General features: G+C 25.7%; 2 protein-coding genes across 2 annotated transcripts; both read left to right on the forward strand.

Annotated features, from left to right (window-relative positions):
* Nucleotides 1–2128: 2128 nt before the first annotated feature.
* OCT59_008415 (uncharacterized protein) lies at nt 2129–4842 on the forward strand (the record flags this gene model as incomplete). Its single annotated transcript, XM_025308759.2, has 8 exons — nt 2129–2347; nt 2430–2493; nt 2562–2737; nt 2835–3357; nt 3469–3773; nt 3872–4261; nt 4334–4717; nt 4792–4842. The coding sequence occupies 8 exons, from the start codon at nt 2129–2131 to the stop codon at nt 4840–4842; spliced, it is 2112 nt and encodes a 703-aa protein (XP_025172380.2).
* A 12445-nt stretch (nt 4843–17287) lies between these two features.
* On the forward strand, nt 17288–18641 carry OCT59_008416 (uncharacterized protein; the record flags this gene model as incomplete). Its single annotated transcript, XM_025332405.2, has 4 exons — nt 17288–17386; nt 17509–17862; nt 17951–18135; nt 18215–18641. The coding sequence occupies 4 exons, from the start codon at nt 17288–17290 to the stop codon at nt 18639–18641; spliced, it is 1065 nt and encodes a 354-aa protein (XP_025172382.1).
* Between the last annotated feature and the right edge of the window lie 1851 nt (nt 18642–20492).

Below are 20492 nucleotides of genomic sequence, written 5' to 3' on the forward strand. Positions count from 1 at the left end.
TTATTATTTTATATTACGTCAATCTTAAACTTATAACTAATAACTTAGAAAAAAATATTTGAACAATTAAATGTATTAGAATCTGTTCATTTCACTCATTATTATTTCTTTTGATACTCATTTTACTCGATAAGTTATTAATTTAACTAAATCATCTGAATTAAAATCTTTATTCAAAAATCTGGTGATTATTTAGAGAATTTCGGATATGGAATTTGTTTATAATAATATTATTAATCAACATAAAATATTGTAAAAATATCAATTTTTTTTGATTTTTATGAATTTGAAAAATCAAACTATTTATCCAATTTAATTGATCACCTTTCTATCAGACTATCAACGTCGGTCAATTTTCCTATATTTTATATTGATTTTTTTTAAAAAAATAATAATTTTGTAAATATATTTAATATAATATTTTATTTCTTTATAAAAAATTGAAAAAAAAAATCAGACAAAAAATTAAAAAAAACTCTGATTAAGGTAAAATTTCATTAACTGAAATTGGATTAGTTGATTGGAATGTACACGGATCGAATAGTTTTTGACCATAAATAGATCAGGCGGAGGCATGTCATGGGTTTTAATCATATGGCATGGGAATTCAAGTTACATAATTCAAATTTTTTATGCGGAGACTAATCAAAACTTTAGTTATATAAAAGCATCAAAAAATTTATTAAATTATTAATATTGTCATGTATCTACATAATTAAAAACAATCTCACTAAAAAAAAAATTTTGTTTAATATCAAAAAAAAAATTTCACGCAAATCCATTAGTTGGGAAATAATATTGAAAAAAACAATAAACAAAAAAGTTCTCACTAAATCAAAAAAATTCTCACTAAAAAAAATTTTCACGCGAATTTAATCAGAAACAATATCATTGACTAAAAAAAATCTCACTAAACATCGAAAAAGCCGTAGGACATAGTTCTAGACCCAAACCAAAAAAAAAGAATAAACAATATTTTTTTTGGGTTAAAAAAAATTCCAAGAAATTTTGATAAATTCCGATTAAAAAAAATCCCCTAAAAAAAATCCAATAAAATAAAACAAAAAAAAATGAATAAAAAAAAATTTTGGTTATTAACCAAAAAAAAAATTATTATAGAAATGGTTATTTGTGGTAATTAAGAGAGCGGAAATGACCGCAAATAAAATGCAATTAATAAGAAAAATTATACTTTTTTTTGTTAGTATTAATCCATCAGAATAAAAAAAATCCAGTTAAAATTTTAATTAACTAATGTATTAGTTTAAAGATTGGTTATCGTAGTCAGGAAGGTCAATCAAAGTTTCCTTAATTATCTTATGAAGGTTATGCCTTACGAACTCTTACGATCTTATGATGTTAAATACCGGACGCATGACACTTTTTCAATGTTACACAATTCAAATTATTTATACAGGGTAATCTAAATATGACGATTTTTTTTTATTAGATAGATGTAAATAATTTATAATAAATAACGCATTTTGATTGGCCAATTATCATGTGATAGTTTTTGTGTGTGTGACAGCGCACCCTTTTTTTGTGTGCCAGGTTCGTGGCGCAGTAAATTTTTATAAAACATCATTAAAGGATTTTTTCTTCAACACAAAGATTTTAAACTTATATTGTAGATGTAATTTCACATGCTCTGCAAGTTTAATTAGGATTCGGAAGAAGGTTATGAATGCCGATTTCGACTTTACATATAAATGATTGATTCTACCGTCTTTGTCGATCGTTTCCAAAAATGGATTTCGTGAAAGAAAAATTTTTGTTAAATAAGTCAATAATGATATTTGAAATCGCCTTTGTCGCTCTAAGTAAACTTGAAGAGCAGCCAAAATTACAACTATCTAGTAATTTTTGAAGTTATATGTTATTAAAAAAAATTTCTCTTTATGATTTTCGTTGCATCACAATCTGCTGGCTGCGTCACGAACCTGGCACACAAAAAAGAGATGCTGTGACAGCAATGATCGACGTCAGATCAACCATTTTGAAAACGGCAATAATAATTGTGCTACCCGAGTAAGACGACTCCTGCATGTTTCATATTTTATAATGAACTGACCGTTTAAATGTAATTCAATTAATTCAAAAAATTTATAAAAGTACATTCTTCTTAATTATGACGTCACTTAACGAATGGATTGATATGAAAATAAAAGATGGAAACATAGATTATGTTGAATATAGTGAGTTCAGTAATGTGGAAAAAGTTGGAGAAGGAGCATTTGGAATTGTAAATAGCGCTCATTGGAAAAGTTGTGGAATTAAAATAGCAATAAAGATTCTTATAAATAATTCTTCGGTTGATGAAAATATTATGGACGAGTTTGTTAAAGAAGTAATATTACATAAAATTTTTTTCGTTATACTCAAATTAACATACAGTATTTAATGATTATGCTAAATAATTCATGTTGTAGTTAAAGAATTTAAAGAAGGTCAGCTTTCATCCAAACATAAATGGATTTTTTGGAATTTCAAAAGGTTTATATATTTCATGTAAATTTTTATGAAGTTGATCGTTAATAATTTACTAATTTTATTTGTATTAGAACCTTTATCAAATAAATATGCAATGGTATTAGAATATGCTGATCAAGGAAATTTAAGAGAATATTTAAAAATTCACATTAATAATCTTAAATGGAGTGATAAAATTCGGATGGCCTCGGATATTGTATGTGGATTAAAATGTTTACATTTTAAGCACATAATTCATAGAGATTTGGTAATATAATAATTTAAATTATCATATATTCGTATTCCGTCTTTTCTATTAATTCTATTGATTTAAATATATTTCACTTTATTTACTTTATTTATAGCATGCAAAAAATATATTAGTTAATAATCATAAACTAATGATTGCAGACTTTGGATCATCTAAGCAATTATCAGAAGCTACTTCTGTTTCAGCAAATTCAGAAAATGATATTATAGGAATGATTGAATATATGGAACCACAATGTTTCAAGAATATCGAGTACAAAAAAACTAAAAAGTCTGATATCTATAGTTTAGGCGTTTTATTATGGGAAATTTCAAGCGGGCGGCCTCCTTTTCTTGGCTATCAACGAAATATATTAGCTTTTCATATTGGTTTTAATAATCTTAGAGAAAAACCGATTGATGATGGTACACCCCAAGATTATCAAAAACTTTATCAAAAATGTTGGGACGATGAGCCTAATTCAAGACCCGATATTGAAAGAGTATATGAAATTTTATGTCAATTAAAGACTGAGAATTCTTCTTGTCTGCAATCTCCACAACTTAGCATTATTGAAATAAAGAATTCAAACATTGATTCCAATGGCGATTTAAGCATTTCTGATTGTCTAAATTCAGGTAATTGAATTTATTAACAAGAATTCTCAACATCTACTATGTTAAGTAACATTTATATAGATTATGTATTTATTTATATTTATTTTATTTCATCACCTTCACAATTTATAGGAGAATCTTCACCAGCGAAACCATTAGGTTTATTCCTTGAAGAAGCCTCAATTAATAATTTCATTCAAGAAAGGCAATTAAAAGTTAAAGACCATGAAGATATAGTGTTTGAATGGATATCATACAATCAGTTTGATCGAATTAAAGAAGCATGCAAAAATAACTTTATAACTGTATATTCAGCAACATGGAGAGATGGTCCATTATACTATCAACATGATAAGTATATAAGAGATTCAAATAAAGGAGTTTCGTTGAAATTTTTGCATAGTTCACAAAATTCCATAGAATTTGTAATAAATGAGGTACAAAATTTTTATAAATGTTACTAATTAATGTTATTAATACTTCTTTTTAACATTGTTTATTTATCAATTTATTTATCTTTTTATTTATATATTAGGTTAAAAAATATTCAACAAAAAATAATGTGTTTCTTGTATTGTATGGAATATCTAAAAATCCAAATACAAATGATTATATTTTAGTTCAAAATGATTCCATGAATCTTACAAATTGGATAAGTGGAAATGAAAAAATTGATGATTTCATTCAAGAAAGGCAATTAAAAATTAATGGTCATGAAGATGTAATATTTGAGTGGATACCATACAATCAGTTCAATAAAATTGAAGAAATAGGTAAAAATAATTCTATAACAGTATATTCAGCAATATGGAAAAATGGTCCATTATACTATCAACATGATAAGTATACAAGAGATTCAAATAAAGAAGTTGCATTAAAATTTTTGCATAATTCACAAAATTTGATAGAATCTGTAATAAATAAGGTATGATATTTTTACAAATGGTTTAATAAATAACATATACTTTTTTAACATATAATTTTTGTTTATATTTAGGCTAAAAAATACTCAACAAAAAATGATGAGTTTCTTGCATTATATGGAATATCTCAAAATCCAAATACTAATGACTATATATTGGTTCTATTTTCTGAAGAATATTGTGTTATATGTGATGAAATATATACAGATGTCCAGTATAAATGGTGCAAACCATGTAAATTTATGGGCTGGAAAAGTGGAAATGATGAAATTGATAATTTATTAATTCAATTAAAAATTGATGAACCAAGTGATATAAAGTTTAAATGGATACCATTCAATCAGTTTAATAGAATTAGGAATATAGGCAAAGGCCATTTTGTTACAGTATGCTCAGCAATATGGAAATATGAAGTTGCTTTATTATGTTATAATGATTCACAAAAATTTCTAGATAAGGTATGAAATGTTTTAATTTAATTAATTTAATTTAATTTTCTTTTAATTTAATAAAATATTTTACAATTTAACAGGTTAAAGAATTTGATAAAAACTTTAATATATATGGGTTATCTCAAAATTGAGATAAAAAAGATTACATTTTAGTTCTTCAAAAAGAATATTGTATGGAATATGGTAAAATATACTGTAAAAATTGTGGAATAAAATTTACTCAAACAAGATACATGTGGTGTAAACCATGTATTTTTATAAAATGGACAATTGAGAATAAAAAATTTGTTGATTTAATTAAAGAAATGCAATCTAGAATAAATTCTTGTTTTAATATAGTATTTGAATGGATACCATATAATCAATTCAATTACATTAAGGAAATAAGCAAAGGCGGATTTGCTACAGTATATTCAGCAATATGGAAAGATGGTCCATTAAAATATGATATTTATAAGAAAACGTATACAAGAGTTTCAAACAAAAAAATTGCTTTAAAATGTCTGAATAATTCGCAAAACTTAACTGATAAATTCTTAAATGAGGTATGAGAGTATTTTATGAATTTATTGTGATTAACTAAAAACTTTTTTAAATTAATAATACATATTTTTAAACAGGTTAAAGAATATTCAATTAGTAAAAAGAGTGGTATTCTTAATGTATATGGAATATCCCAGAATCCGGATACAAACAATTTTATTATAGTTCTTGAGTATGCAGAAGGTGGAAGTTATTGTAGTTGGATAAATAATAATTATAAAGACTTTAATTGGAAAAATAAAATTCAAACACTATTATATATCATTGAAGGTCTTAAAGAGATTCATCAAAATCAAAAGGTTCATCATGATTTACATCCAGGAAATATATTATTTTTAACAAAAAGTTTAAATACTTTTAATAGAAAATCATTATTTATATCAGATATGGGATTGTGTGAAGATGTAAATAATACAAGTGAGGTAAAAACTTATGGAGTTATTTCCTATCTGGCTCCTGAGGTGATAAGAAATGAAGCTTATACCCAAGCAGCAGATGTATATAGCTTTGGTATGATTATGTATTTTACAGCAACTGGAAAACAACCTTTTATACATTGTGCACATGATCATCATCTAATATTAGACATATTTGATGGAATTAGACCTGAAATAAATGAGCTGGAAGTGCCAAAATGTTATGTTGACTTAATGAAAAGATGTTGGGATTCAAATCCAGATAATAGACCAAATACTACTGAAATACATGAATTAATTGAGTCATTTTATAATTTCTATAATTTATATAAAAAAGGTGATTCAAATGCAATAGAATTTAGAAAGCAGTTTATAGAAGCAGAAATTTACAGAAAATCACACCTCTTAGATTCTTTTAAAGAAATCAAACATCAACGAGTTATTTATACATCTCAATTAGTATCCAAATTTTTTACGAAAGATGTTCTAAAATCTGAATATTTAAGTTATGCAATCCTTGATTGATGATATTCAGATTAAATTTTTAATCCGGAATCTTATGGTAATTTAGCTTTCAAATATCTTTATCATATTGAATATATCAATTAGATTCTCCAAACTCTTTAATATCTTGCGATTATTAAACTTAAAATACAGACAAATAGCTAATTGTAGTATTTTGTTCTTATTACAATATTTTTGCATCTAATGCATAGTTTGTTTAATATCATTATAGATGCTTGTTCATAATGTTTCTATTCAAAACAGGATTATAATTATTTTAGAATAGAGTAATTATAATTTTTTTTCTTTAACATTATTAGTTAGTTTTTGTTCTACACTGATTATAGGGTATATGTAAGTTTTTACTTACTGTATATAAATAAAATCAGTTTGTAATTGAACACATGTTTAAATAAATCTAAATAAATAATTAATGCCTTAATAATTAACATCATATAATCTGACATTTGTAATTCCCAGGAATAACTTAGTTACTTGATGCAAAATTACTTTGTTTCAACTGCAAAAAATTACTTTAAAGACTAGCTAGTATATTGTAAATATTGTCCTGTCATTAATTGGTTAATAAATTAATGACCTTAGACATCTGGAATTTCAGTTAATTCAGTAATTAAATTGATAATATAATTTCAATTTCAGCAACAATCCCTATAAAAAATTTTATCTAAATATTTTCATTATTGTTCCATGATGTAGTGTCACAGTTCACAATGTTATGAATACGAATATAAAATAAATGTATCCCAAATTTTTATAGTAGGTAGATCAGTAATTTAGGGAGACTATGAAGTGCCGTACAGCCCGTACTGATCAAAAATTCTGGGTAGTTACCCTGGATCGCTGGATGCATCCCTAGTTTATCTGAATACATCCAGGGTAGTTGATCAAAAACCCTGAATAGTTACCTGGATGCATCCAGAATACCAGAGTAGCACTTTGGATATATCCGGCCAGATGTTATATATTGTGTAGATCGCAAAATTTTGAAGGTAATTATTTCAAAAAATTTTTTTCTTTCCTTTTTTTAAACGAAATGTTGACTAATGTTTATTTGTTCTTTTTTTGTGGGTCCAGGAAGCTAAAAGACAAGATATGGCCTCTCATTCTGAAGGTATAACCTTCAAAAAAAATTTTTTCTTTACTTTGCTAACAACTTAATTTTTAAATGTATTGTAAAATTAATATTACAGGACATAACAGTATATATAAACCATGTTAAGATACTTGTTGTTGGTCTTGTAAGGACATCGTGCAATATTTAGTATAATTATTGTTAAATATATTATAAAATTTAATTATGTAAAAAAATTAATTATCTAATGTAATATTGTCTAAAAATTTATTTCGCCACATAAACTATAGTGTAAGATGTTAATGCTCCCTCAAAGATGATTTACACCAACTGCCCGATTTGGATAATCTATCAAAATTCATGATCAATCATCTAATTGATCGATGTTCTCTGAACTTCTAAATTTTTAGATGTGTCCTAGCAGATAAAGAATTGTGTCTACTAATAAAGATGTTAGCCATAATTGATTGGCCGATGCCATAATATTACAGCATACAGCATTACAGTTATGACGCTTTTCGTAATACTGTAATTAGGCCGTAATGCTGTAATTGGGTCGTAATGCTGTAATTAGGTCATAATGCTATTATTAGGCTGTAATGTCTTAATTTTTAATGGTATAAAAATTTAAAATAAAAGTAATGAATTATAAAAGTAAATTACAATAGTTTATATGTCATGTAATTTTAATTTTTAGGGGTACATAAGACGTGTCGCGTTTTTTTTTGTATTTTGTATACGCGTTCGTGTAAAGAAAAAAATTATATAATGAACCAAAATCCCTAAGGATGGGTGGTCGGGGGTGGAAGGTGGGAAATATAAAGTTTTTTTCAAAAAATTTATATTAAATTAGCATAATATCTTTAATAATTATAATTAGATGATTTTATGCATAATTTACATATAAACTTTTTTACAAAAAAAAAAAATTATTATTATTATTATTATTGATATTATTTACCCCTTAAACATATGTGCCGATTTTTGGAATTAGTTTAAATTAAGATTTTTATAAAAATTTAATATTTTAGTAAGATTAACATTACACAAATCTAAATTAAATATGTGTTACATATTTACGTAACTCAGATTTAATAAAAAATAAAAAAAAATTTTTTTAATCAATATTCAAAAATAACGGTAATAACCACTTCTTTTTCCCATCACTGCCCATCACTTTTCCATCATTTTTCTATTCACTTTTATTAAATATGACAAAAAAGTTTATAAGCAAATATAGCAGTTATTTTAAGTGGTAAGTAAAAGAAAAAACTTAATATTTTATATACATAGATAAGACATATTTTTTCATAATTTTTAGCTTTAATTTATTGTTTTTTTTTTGTAAAAAATACATGCAAATAAAAAATAATTATGATGTAAAATAGTTGTAAAATGAATAATAAGATATTCTTTTTTTTTCAAAATAACTAATTATATATTTGTTTTTTATCTTTTAAAATTATTTTATTAGATTTATTCTACTAAAATCCTTAAATGGCAAATTAAATCTTTTAAATAAAGTAAAAGAATTTGGGATTCTCTTATGAAAGCATTTTTTGGTAAGAAATAAAATTTTCAGATCGGACTTTATGCAGGTGACAAAATCGTGCATTATTATTCCTGGAGATATGCTAACGTCATCATTTTACATTCATTTGAAAGCTGAGAATTTGCTCTATCGTAAGAATCAAAGATCAGTAAAATTGGATCACTGGATGAGTCGTAATTAACGATCAAAGTCAAATCAAATTTAAAAATTAAAAATAAATATATTAGACGTAATTATTCACAATCCAGTGATTCAATTCATTCGATTTTAGGCTTATTAGATAGACCTCAATTTTCTCTTTCCAATGAATATAATTTCATTCGTGTAGCTTGCATCTACAGGTATTTAATAAATTTTTTTATATCAGATTTTATCAAACTTATAAAATTTTATATTAATAATATAATCGATGATTCCTAAACATCTACATATATTAAACGAATTATTTTAAATTTATTTTAAAGATAAAGGTTGGCATCACCTTAGGGAGCAAAGATCATTCAAATTGAATCACTACATGTAAAGTAATTAATGATCAAATTTAGATAAAATTCAATAAATATACTGAATGTGACTACTGAACAACTAGTGATTCAATTCACTTGATTTTAGATTCATTAGATAGATCTCGATTTTCTCTTTCAAATGAATGTAAATTTATTTGTATAGCTTATTTCTACAAAGAATTATCAATGATTTTGTCATGAGAGTTATATTTGATCTTTTAAATTTTAATGATATTTTATATTAAAAAAAAATTAAAAATTATATAATTAATTAGTTTTTTTTGCATTATCTAGTATAAATTTATTATTCTTATATAAATGATAATTTATATTTGCTTTAATAAAATTATTTTTGTGTAAAAAAATTAGATTCCAAGAATCGGCCCATATGAATTGAAATTACACGGTCACATATTTCCTAAAATCCGAAATCCAAAATCCAAAATATAATTCCGGCCGAAATTAACGTAATTTCACTTAAACATGTAATTTCAGCTGAAAATCATAATTCAGCCAAAACGGGAATGCAGATCTTTCCTTTTTTGGGGGTCATCTAAAGCGGAGTCAAATCATGTGATTTGATATAATATGAGTGAACTAATTTTTTTATGAATCAAGTTTAACATAAACTTGAAAATCATAAAATAAGTGTATTTTAGCCTGCTCTACGAGTTTACTTAAGGTTAAAAGGTAGATTTTGAATACTGGTTTTCACTTTATATATTAGCAAAAGCTTTTTTGCCGATCATATCCAAAAATGGATAGACAAAAATGAAAAGTCAAATAAATCGAAAATGGCATTCAAAACTTATTTTGACATTCTAAGTAAACTTGCAGAGCAGGACAAAATACACTTAGTATATATGTTTAAAAGGTCGTATATATATTGCGAAAAATTTTATTTAAAAAATAAATTTTTTTCAAAGTCACGTGATTTGACTCCGCTTTAGACGTCCCCTTTTTTGGCGATAGCCATTCCACAAAAATTGATTTTAGCGGGAACGACACTGGAATTTTGTGTAACAACACTTTCTATTTTAGGATATTTGTTAATTTCTGCTAAAATTAAGTGCATAATTCTGGCCGAAATTACATACATAATTTTGGAATTACGGCATTACGGATTAGTTACGGCATTAAGACCTAATTACAGTATTACGACCTAATTATGGCATTACAACCTAATTACAGCATTACAACTTTTGCTTTTTAATGTAGATAGGTTGCAACCTATTACATACGACACTGTATCTTAATATTACAGTTACAACTAACATCTTTATCTACTAATCTTATTCTCAGTAATGGATTCACTTCCTTCAAATGGATGTAGCCACTTTATTACCTATTTTCTCTCCTTTCCTTCCAGATATATATTCCTCTGGATTCTATTTTTTAGCAGTAGACATATTACTGATTTCATTTACCAGAATGTTCATTTCCTCTATCTTCATTTAAATCTTCTATATATATATATATATGTCTTTCATCGCAATCAAGTTTATTCTTTCTTAGTGTGTTGGTGGAAGTTTTGGGACGCGGTTAGCTTTTTCTGGAGGTTGCTTGGTTTGGTGTTTATTACCCTTTACCCTTTTTTCTTTCCTTTTTCCTTTCCTTTTTTCTTTGGGTTTCATTTTGGTTTGGCGCAGTAGTATTTTGGTGCATATGTTAAATGTCCTCTTAAGGTGTGGTACAAGGTGTGGCCTATACGTTTTAGGCAAGATTTTTCAAGCAGAAGGTACCAATCAAAATCAAAGTTTGTGGAGATGCTGATCAACATTGGGGAGGCCAATTATATCAAGTCACGTGTCTGGGATACGGTACATTGGAAGACGTTGAAATGAACTTCTTTGGAGAAAAGTCCTGCATGCGAGAAACTATCTAAAGACCGCAGATTTCGCCGAAGGAAGGTTTTATTCTGGTTTACTGGAATATAGTATAGAGGGGATTAATCTGTCTTTAGTTAGATAATAATCTTGATAGATTTCAAAATAGGTTTTTTTGCGATCTTGCTTTTCCTTTTTGTAATCTAAGTAGTTGTTATAGAAATTTTTTTTTTTATTTATAATTTATTAGTATTAGTTCTGTTCGATATTACTCATTTAAAGGGCTCTGGGAGCTGCTTTTACGTGAATAGCACGCTGGTTACGATAGTTTACACTTAGAATGAATTCTAAAGTTTTTATATGGAGAGGTTTAGTTAGAAATAACTAACTTCAATGTATTTTTTTGTATTTACTAGTTGATGTAATGCGTTATTATCTCCTAATAAAATGATTAAAATACGTTTATAAAAAAGGGAAAAAAAAAAGTTTATTCTTTCTTTTCCTTTCTTCATACGGTTACTTTACATACTAATAAGCATTCATTTCTTCACAATTCTTTGTTTTTTTGATATTGATACCAATACTATTAAAGAAAACAAAAAAAAACTTCTCTGAGAAAAAAGAATGAAGCATAAGTAACTATTCGTTAATTAAAGAAAAAAAAATACTTACCAAAATCCAAAACTAACATGTTCAAAAAGATCCAAAGAATTCTGAAGAGCTGGCTGCTAAAAAAGCAATAATCCAACTAAATTCCACATGTCTATGGGCTCATCCCCATCACAAGGACATTGCTGCGTCAGATGATCCTACATAAAGATTAGTATCATGTGATAAAGAATAAAATAACAAAATGCATAACAAAAAATTCATCTTTATATTTAAAGACTAAGATCAGCCCTTTAAATACATTATAATGTAATACAATAATAAGGTGTACCATTTGGACCAAAAGTGACAAAATTATGAAAATTGAAATTTTGAAATTTGAAATTTCAGATTTTTGAAATTTCCTTTTTTGAAATTTCCTTTATGTGAAATTCCCTTAAATGGTATGGATCGACATAAATTCGTATCACAAAATTTCCTGTTTTGGATGTATGTGTAACGTCGATCATTACCATTTAAGGGAATTTCACATAAAAGGAAATTTCGAAAATCAAAAATTTCAATTTTCAAATTTCAAAAATTCAAAATTTGATTTTTACAATTTCAATTTTTTGAAATTTGAAATTTCCAAAAAAGGAAGTTTCATTAAAAATCATCAAATTCATGACCAGCCTTAGGTTGGGTCATTGACCAACATTATTAAAGTAAATGTTTTGAAATTTTAATAAGAATGTTGCAAAACATTTATATTTGACAGTTTATTATAAAAACATTTCTTGGCAAATAATTTAATAGAAAATATGTTTTCATGACATTAATGTTTTTTTTATTAAATATATTATTGAAAAACACTTTCACAATATTTTTCATTAAAATCATTAAAAAGTGTTGTGAAAAGTATTTTATATTATTTAAACCATTTTTGCAATACTATTTATTAAAATTATTAACAAGCATTACAAAAGCATTTTTGCAATATTTTAAATATTTTATTAAAATTATTAAAAATAATTATACTTACAATTTTTTTTTATTAATTATATTAAAGATGTTGCAAAAACATATTTTTTATTTAACTAAATATTTAGAAACTTTTTTTATTAAAAGATTTATGACATTTTTTTTATAAAAAAAAATTGGTTTTTTACCAAATTATTATAAAAACATTTACATGTTTTTTTTATTAAATGGTTAAAAAAAAAAAATTTTATTGAGTTGTTAAAAGGTCAGTCAAACTGTGATCCAACCTGAGAAAGTTAGATCATGACTTTGATGATTTTTGATGAAATTTCCTTTTTTGGAAATTTTAAATTTCAAAAAATTGAAATTGTAAAAATCAAATTTTGAATTTTTGAAATTTAAAATTTGAAATTCCCTTAAATGGTAATGATCGATGTTATACATATATCCAAAACAGGGGTCGTCTAAAGCCGTGTTCGATCACGTGATTTTTCATATTAACTATGTGACAAGTAGTGGTGTGACAAATAAAATTCCATCCACCGAAAAAATTCTAAGTCCCCAGGATAAATAGTAAAAATGGAAAAAAGGGGTGTGATGTAGGGGGTGATGAATTTTTCAAAATCACGTGATCGAACATGGCTTTAGACGTTCCCCAAAACAGGAAATTTTGTGACATGATTTATGTCGATCTATACCATTTAAGGGAATTTTACATAAAAGGAAATTTCAAAAAAGGAAATTTCAAAAATCTGAAATTTCAAATTTCAAAATTTCGATTTTCATAATTTTGTCACTTTTGGTCCAAATGGTACACCATACAATAAATTATAAAGAATAAATTCAAAACTATATAATACTAATCATTACATATACCCAGTTTATACTCATGTGATAGGAGTGATCTGGTTTACTGTTTAAAATCCTAAATTCCTACGACTATTTTCTAATTTTTCATTGCTTGATTTTTGTATACTACACCATCTAGAAAAAGTAAAATGAAATGTTAGTAAACATTTAGTTAGAAATTAGTACAAAGAAAAGAATAACAAAGACCTGAAGAATAACCCATCTAAAAAAGAGAGAAATTATCAAAGAATAATTTAAAATAAAAGTAGAAAATCCCATTAAATTAATGAGAATTCTATGTTTTCAAACTTCAAAAGAACTAAAAAAACTAACTGTCTCAAAAAAAAGGTGTTAGTAAGACTTAGTTAAATTACTCTGGAGTTTTAAAAAAAAATCAAAAAAAAGTAAGTTTTGTAATGATACATATGAAACTTAATCTTCCAGTGGTCAGAACTCGAATCCTACAAAAAAAGAAAAATAGAGAGATGTCAATAATACGTTTCTTTTTTTAAAAATCAAAAAAGTAAAATTTATGACGAAATTTACTTTATCTTTTCCGATAGCCTAGTTTGTCAAATATACAAAAAAGAGTTTCAAAATTTTAACACTAAAAATATGAGACGGGACCTATATAATAGGAAAAATATCAATAAAAACATTTTTCTTCAAATTCTATAGAATAAGGCAGAAGCGGATAAATTTTTAAAATTATTTGAAGCTTTTGTGTAAATTTCTTAGAGATCTTTAACCATGACTCATATTTGATTTTTAAACTCAAAATCATTGTTTGAGGAAGAATTTAATAATATTGTGAAGAGAATGGAGTGAGTTCTAGCTGGATTCAAAGTTTCTATGAAAAAAGAAAAAAAAAATTAAAACCCATTTTTTTCCAAATCTTCAAATCTTAGCTGTCTCACACATCTAAAAGAAATGATTAAAACGTTAATAAAATGTTTCATTATAGATGGCTCAAAGAAAAACCCACCTACCAAATTCTTACACATCTAGAGAAATCCGAATAAACGGCTTTCTAAAAAAGGAAAACCAAAATATTAGGAAATGGTTCGTTAAGGGAACAAATTAACTGATTTCTCACCAATATCCCACGTGTCCAAACATCATCCAGGTTATAAAAAGATAGATTGTTGAATTCAGACTTGACTTTGAACGATAGTATAGGGGTACCATATGGGAGGGTACTCGTCTTTAGTTTAATCAATAGGTTGACTTGGCTTAAATTAACTCACGACACCCTTCAGTGTTCCTAAGTCAAAAAATGGTACCTCATTGATATCTAAAAAAAGAAAAAAATGAACTGTCAGTAACTGTTCATTAAATAAATTAATGAAAAAATTTTTCTAAAACTTACAAAATGTCATGTAGGAACTGAAGGAGTCACCTAAAAAAGAAAAAAAATCAAAATGATAGTGTTTCGTTATCATTATAGAATTTGATACTTTTTTTGTGGGTACTCTTCAACTCTTATTTAAATAAAATACAAGAGAAGAAGGAAAGGATAAGAGAATTTATTTTTTATAAAAAAAATAAATAAAATATGATGGTTAAAAAAACTGTAAAAAAACTTTTTTTAAAACAAATAAACTTTAGTAAACCGGTTTAAAAACTGTAAGTTTTTTTTAATATAAAGAAAAATTTTTTTTAAAAAAACTAAGGAGAGAAAGATCAAAGAGAAAGAAATGGAAAAATTAAAGAGCAAGAGAAAGGGGAAAACTTGGAAGACTTTAGATCAAACTACTGATCAAACTGCGGTGATAGTGCGATAATATATCATGTGATGCACATAAATATAAATAGGGCGCCTTTTTCCAAAATTTTTACATTAAAATTTTAAATTATATTAATGTATGTATGTACGTATGTACACTTAACTTTATGAAAAGTTCTTCACCTGTTACCTATAGGGAGAGAGCCATTTCTGCTCCCTCCACCTGTTTTATAGTGACAAAAGAGGGATACTTAATATACAAGAACGTCCATGATTCATATATACACAATGCCCTATCAGGTAAATTAATAATTTCTTATTGATAACATGCGTTTCTTGACTAGGCTTTGTAAAAAAACATATTTAAAAAGCAAACAAAGAAATACATAGATTGGATACATGATAAATCATATGTCTCCTCTATCTAGTATCTACCAACATACACTATGGTTTCGTCTAGCGTTGTGACACTCTGTAAAAAAAGTAGATCCGTTTTTATATTCCGTCTTTTTTCCGTAAAAGGCTCCCAGAAATTATCGAATTATTTATATTTTCCGTGAATGACAGAAATAACGGATAAAATTTTTTATAGGGACACTGTCTACACCCATCACACTAATTTCAAAACAATCATTGAACAAAATCCTAAAAATCATAAATTGATTGACATAAATAATTATGTTATCTTTTTCATTTACCTGCTGATAAAAATTTGTGAAAATTATTGAACGAATTAAAATTGTAACAGAATATTCGGCCCTATTTGTCAATTTTAAATCTGACTATAAGATGATGACTAAAATTTTTTCATTACATAGTCGTAGAAATACCTTTTATTACATTAAACGCTTTGAAAGCAATATATGAGTGCATCTTCATCGTCTATTATAATGAAAACCAATTAGTATTTAAATAAAGAAACAGGAGTGCTTTAGTTAAATTGATTAAATTCAATTAAAATTTAATCACAAAATAGTCCTAACATAGATAAGAGTCCGGAAACAATTAGTGAATTTATTTAAATTATTTTTAGTAGAATACTAAAGTAAAGAAAATCAAAGAATGGAAGAAATCATTTATTAATAATATTTGGCTCCTAAATTCGGGAGTAAAATTCATTGTTGATATTACTTGCATCGGATTAGTATTCCATTACGTTACAACTATTCTCTTGAATTTGCTGGTGCATGTGATTGCATGATACACAATGATGTAATTATTTTTGTTACACTGATGTTACATAATTATATGGATTTTTTAGTATGAAATTTAGCTATGTACCATTGATATTCAAATTTACAAAATATCTCTTAATGAACGTAAATAAATTACATGACCTATCGTATTTTTATTTTATTTAGAAAAAAAGAGACCAATTTAGTTCTTGAATTTTTTGTCATGTTGATAGTTACTATATTTGGTTACTATATTTGTTTTATTTAATTAACGTTCTGATTTCATTTTTTTTTTTTAACGGTACGAATGACTGCAACAAACAATAAATGAATTATTGCTTCTTAGTAGTGAGAAACAACTGAATTATCTAGATAAAAAAAAATTAAATTATCGAAGCACATAAAATATCAAATATAATGATTTAAAAATGTATTAACCAAATAAATTTTAATGATATGCGTTTTTATTTTAATTATTTTTTTTTGATTTTTTTTTTTTTGATTTTCACTCTATTAATCTTAATATTATATTTTGGTATAAAAATATTAAGCCATGGTAGCTGCCCATGACAATTTTTCAATTAGGTTATTTAACTAACTGAAAAAAGCATTAAATGGTCAATATTTATACATTTTTGGTATTTTGTACAATAAAATATGCTTATCAAAAAAAGGGTTCATTCGTAAGTGACGATCAATGTTGAAGTAAAATCTATTGTGTCACGATGCCTTATTTTCATTGTCTAACGATCAATAAAAGGAGGAAATTTTTGCTTATTTTACTTATTACACGTTACAAAATTCGAACTGTTTTAGTATGAGGTGTTCCCAGTGTGAAAGTGATAAACTCTCTAAGGAGTTTCCATCGACGATGATTACAGAACGTTGTAATCATATTCCTTCTTATTGTTTAAGTGTAAGTTTCGTGATTTATGATTAACTTTTTTTATTTCCTAAAACACAATTTTTATCTTTCCTACTAATAACAATTAATTATTTCTCTCCAAAAAATACAAAAATTGATACAAATAATTTAAGTGTTTGGTAAAATATTTTGATTTAACGAATAAAACTAATCAAAAAATTCGTAAATGTCCCGAATGTCCAGAGAAATTATCATTGGAGGAATTAAGACTAGTATCTTTAACGTGGGATAAGGCTCCATTTAAAATTGATGTAGATAATATTGGAAAAGTAAAAACACCACGAAATGTTAATACAGCTGATGGAAATAAGACAGGAGAAATTTATGTTGTATTATTAAATGGGCAAAAATGTGCTTTTCAATACGAAAAAATTAAAAATATTTTTGCATTAAGAAAAGAGATTAAAAACAAATTAAGTGTTGATGAAGGTAAACAAAAATTAATTTATAATGGTGTTGAATTGCAGGTAATTTTATTAAAATTATTTCATATTACATTTTTGAATTTACTATTAATTCAATTAATTTTTAAATTCATTTCATTATATATTTAAGGATCGAACCACCGAACCTTGTACGTTACAGGATTATAAAATTGAGCCAGGAAGTCATATACAATTGATTGTTGTACTTTATAGTATTACACGTGCAGAATCCATCAAGAGTTTAATCTTTGATTTATTTTGGACTTATCCTGGAAGTATAGATTATTTGGATGGAACTTGTTTACTTTACAAGGGGTAAATATCACAATTTTTTTTTAAGAAATATGATTTTAGGATAAACTTCTCTTGAATTAATTTTGTTACGTTATTTTAGTTATGAATTTGTTAGAAAATATGATTATATGTCAATATTCTATCCAAAATTTCCGGATATGAGACATTCAGGTGATAAGATGGACGAACCAAATAAAAAAGGTAGCCAACGTATTACCGCGAAATTAGATGCATTACCACCTGAAATAACACAATTATATTTCGTTTTGAGTTCGTTTAAATCTCCTACTATCGGTCATTTTAAAGCTCCAGGTTTTAAGTTGATAGATGAAACTCAACCTGATAAACCTTTATGTGCTTATCAATTGGAAAATGCTGCTGATTCTCAAGCTGTCATTATGTGTTGTGTATCAAGAGTTGGACAAGGAATGTGGGAGGTCATTCAGATTGGTAAATTAAGTAAGGGTAATGCTAATGATTATGATCCAATTGAAAAAAGTATTACTGAATGTGCTTTATTTGGGTAAATTACATCAAGTTATGTGAAAATTATAGAGATATTTATGGCGAATTTTATGAATTTATCTACTTATTTTATATGAATTTGTTGTATCTTTCACTAAAGAATAAACATTTGTTATTAAATAAAAGAATGATGGGTTTGCGTTGTTTTTAGTTCATTTGTTTCGTCTCGTTGAGATAGTAGTAGTTATTTTATATCCATTTGCTTAAATCTGTAGTCTCTATAATACAATTTTGTGAAAAAATTTACTTATTAATTTTTTGTTATTGTAATTAACGAGTATCGAATTTGCTATATTGATAATATTAATAATTCATATCTTAAAATAAAAAAATGTGCTATATATTGTTAAAATACAATTTCATTCCCATAATAGAATTTTAATATAATTTACGTTATTAGAATCAAAAATTTTTATATTACTAAAAGATTTCATTATAAAATCAAGTTTAATTTATATCTAATTCTTTACTTATATAGTACGATTGAGTTCTTTTATAGGAAATGATTGATATCCTATATTATTAATATTAATAATTTTCTTTTAATTAATATATTTACAATCTCTTTTATTTATTATTTACATAAAGCATTTCAAGTATTATATGGAATATCTCGAAAATCCAAATACAGGAAACTATATTTTAGTTCAAAATAATCATATAAATTTAGTAAATTGGATCAGCGGAAATGAAAAAATTGATGATTCATTCAAAAAAAGCAATTAAAAAGTTAATAACCATAATAATACAGTGCTTGAATGGATACCATACAATCGGTTTAATAAAATTAAAGAAATAGGCAAAAATGGTCTTACAACAGTATATTCAGCAATATGGAAGGATGGTTCATTGCATTATCAGAAAGATGTATATATATATAAAAGGGATTCAAATAAAACTGTTAAGTTAGTAAAAATTGACTAACAAAATATAAAGTATTGCAAATATTGTAGGAAATATCTCAAAATCCAAATACAGGAGATTTATATTTTGGTTCAAAATACTTTCATAAATTTATTAAATTGGTTCGGTGGAAATGAAAAGATTGATAAATTTATTTAAGAAATTCAATTAAAATAAAAAATTATAATGACAATACTTTGTGAAATGTATACCATACAGTCAGTTTAATAATATTAAGAAAATAGGTAAAGGTGGCTTTTCTACAGTATATTTAAGGATGGTACAATAGAATATATATATATAATAGTAATAATACATATAATAGGGATCCAAATAGAGTAATTGCTTTGAAATGTTTACACAATTCCCAAAATAGTATTACTGATATTTTCGTAAACGAGCGATAAACAACTCGAGCGAAAAAAGAGAGATGTAGGTTTTAAAAAAACCTACCTTGACTTATTCTCTCTCTCTTTTTTTTTATAAAAAAATTAGTAACACGATTATTTATTTCAAAAATCCTTCTTTCATCAAGATAGGATCCCAAAATCTCAAAACACTTAGAAAACAAATTTGTCCTCTATAACTAAAGTATTCGCACAAAGGACTATAAAATATGCTACTAAACAAATAATACAAATACAGAAAAATATGAATACTTACTCCAAAATACTCACTCTGATAACTAAACTAATAAAAGAAATGAGACCTAACTAAAATTCCTCAAACCCTCAACCTAAATTCCATCCCAAAAAAAACTAATTTAAGAGAAACTTCTAAAGAATTATGATCGCCAACAACCGCAGTAAATCACGTGAACCTGATTAGTTAGTATAAGATTAGTTTGAGTTAGTTTAGAAAGAGTAAATAAAAGTTTAGGGCTAAATTCTCAGAATGGTTAAAGTTTTTAGATTTAGGTAGTCATGGGATGATAAAGCAGGGGTCGAGTT

The sequence above is a fragment of the Rhizophagus irregularis genome, chromosome 16, assembly GCF_026210795.1.
Source record: "Rhizophagus irregularis chromosome 16, complete sequence".
NCBI classification, from domain to species: Eukaryota; Fungi; Glomeromycota; class Glomeromycetes; order Glomerales; family Glomeraceae; genus Rhizophagus; species Rhizophagus irregularis.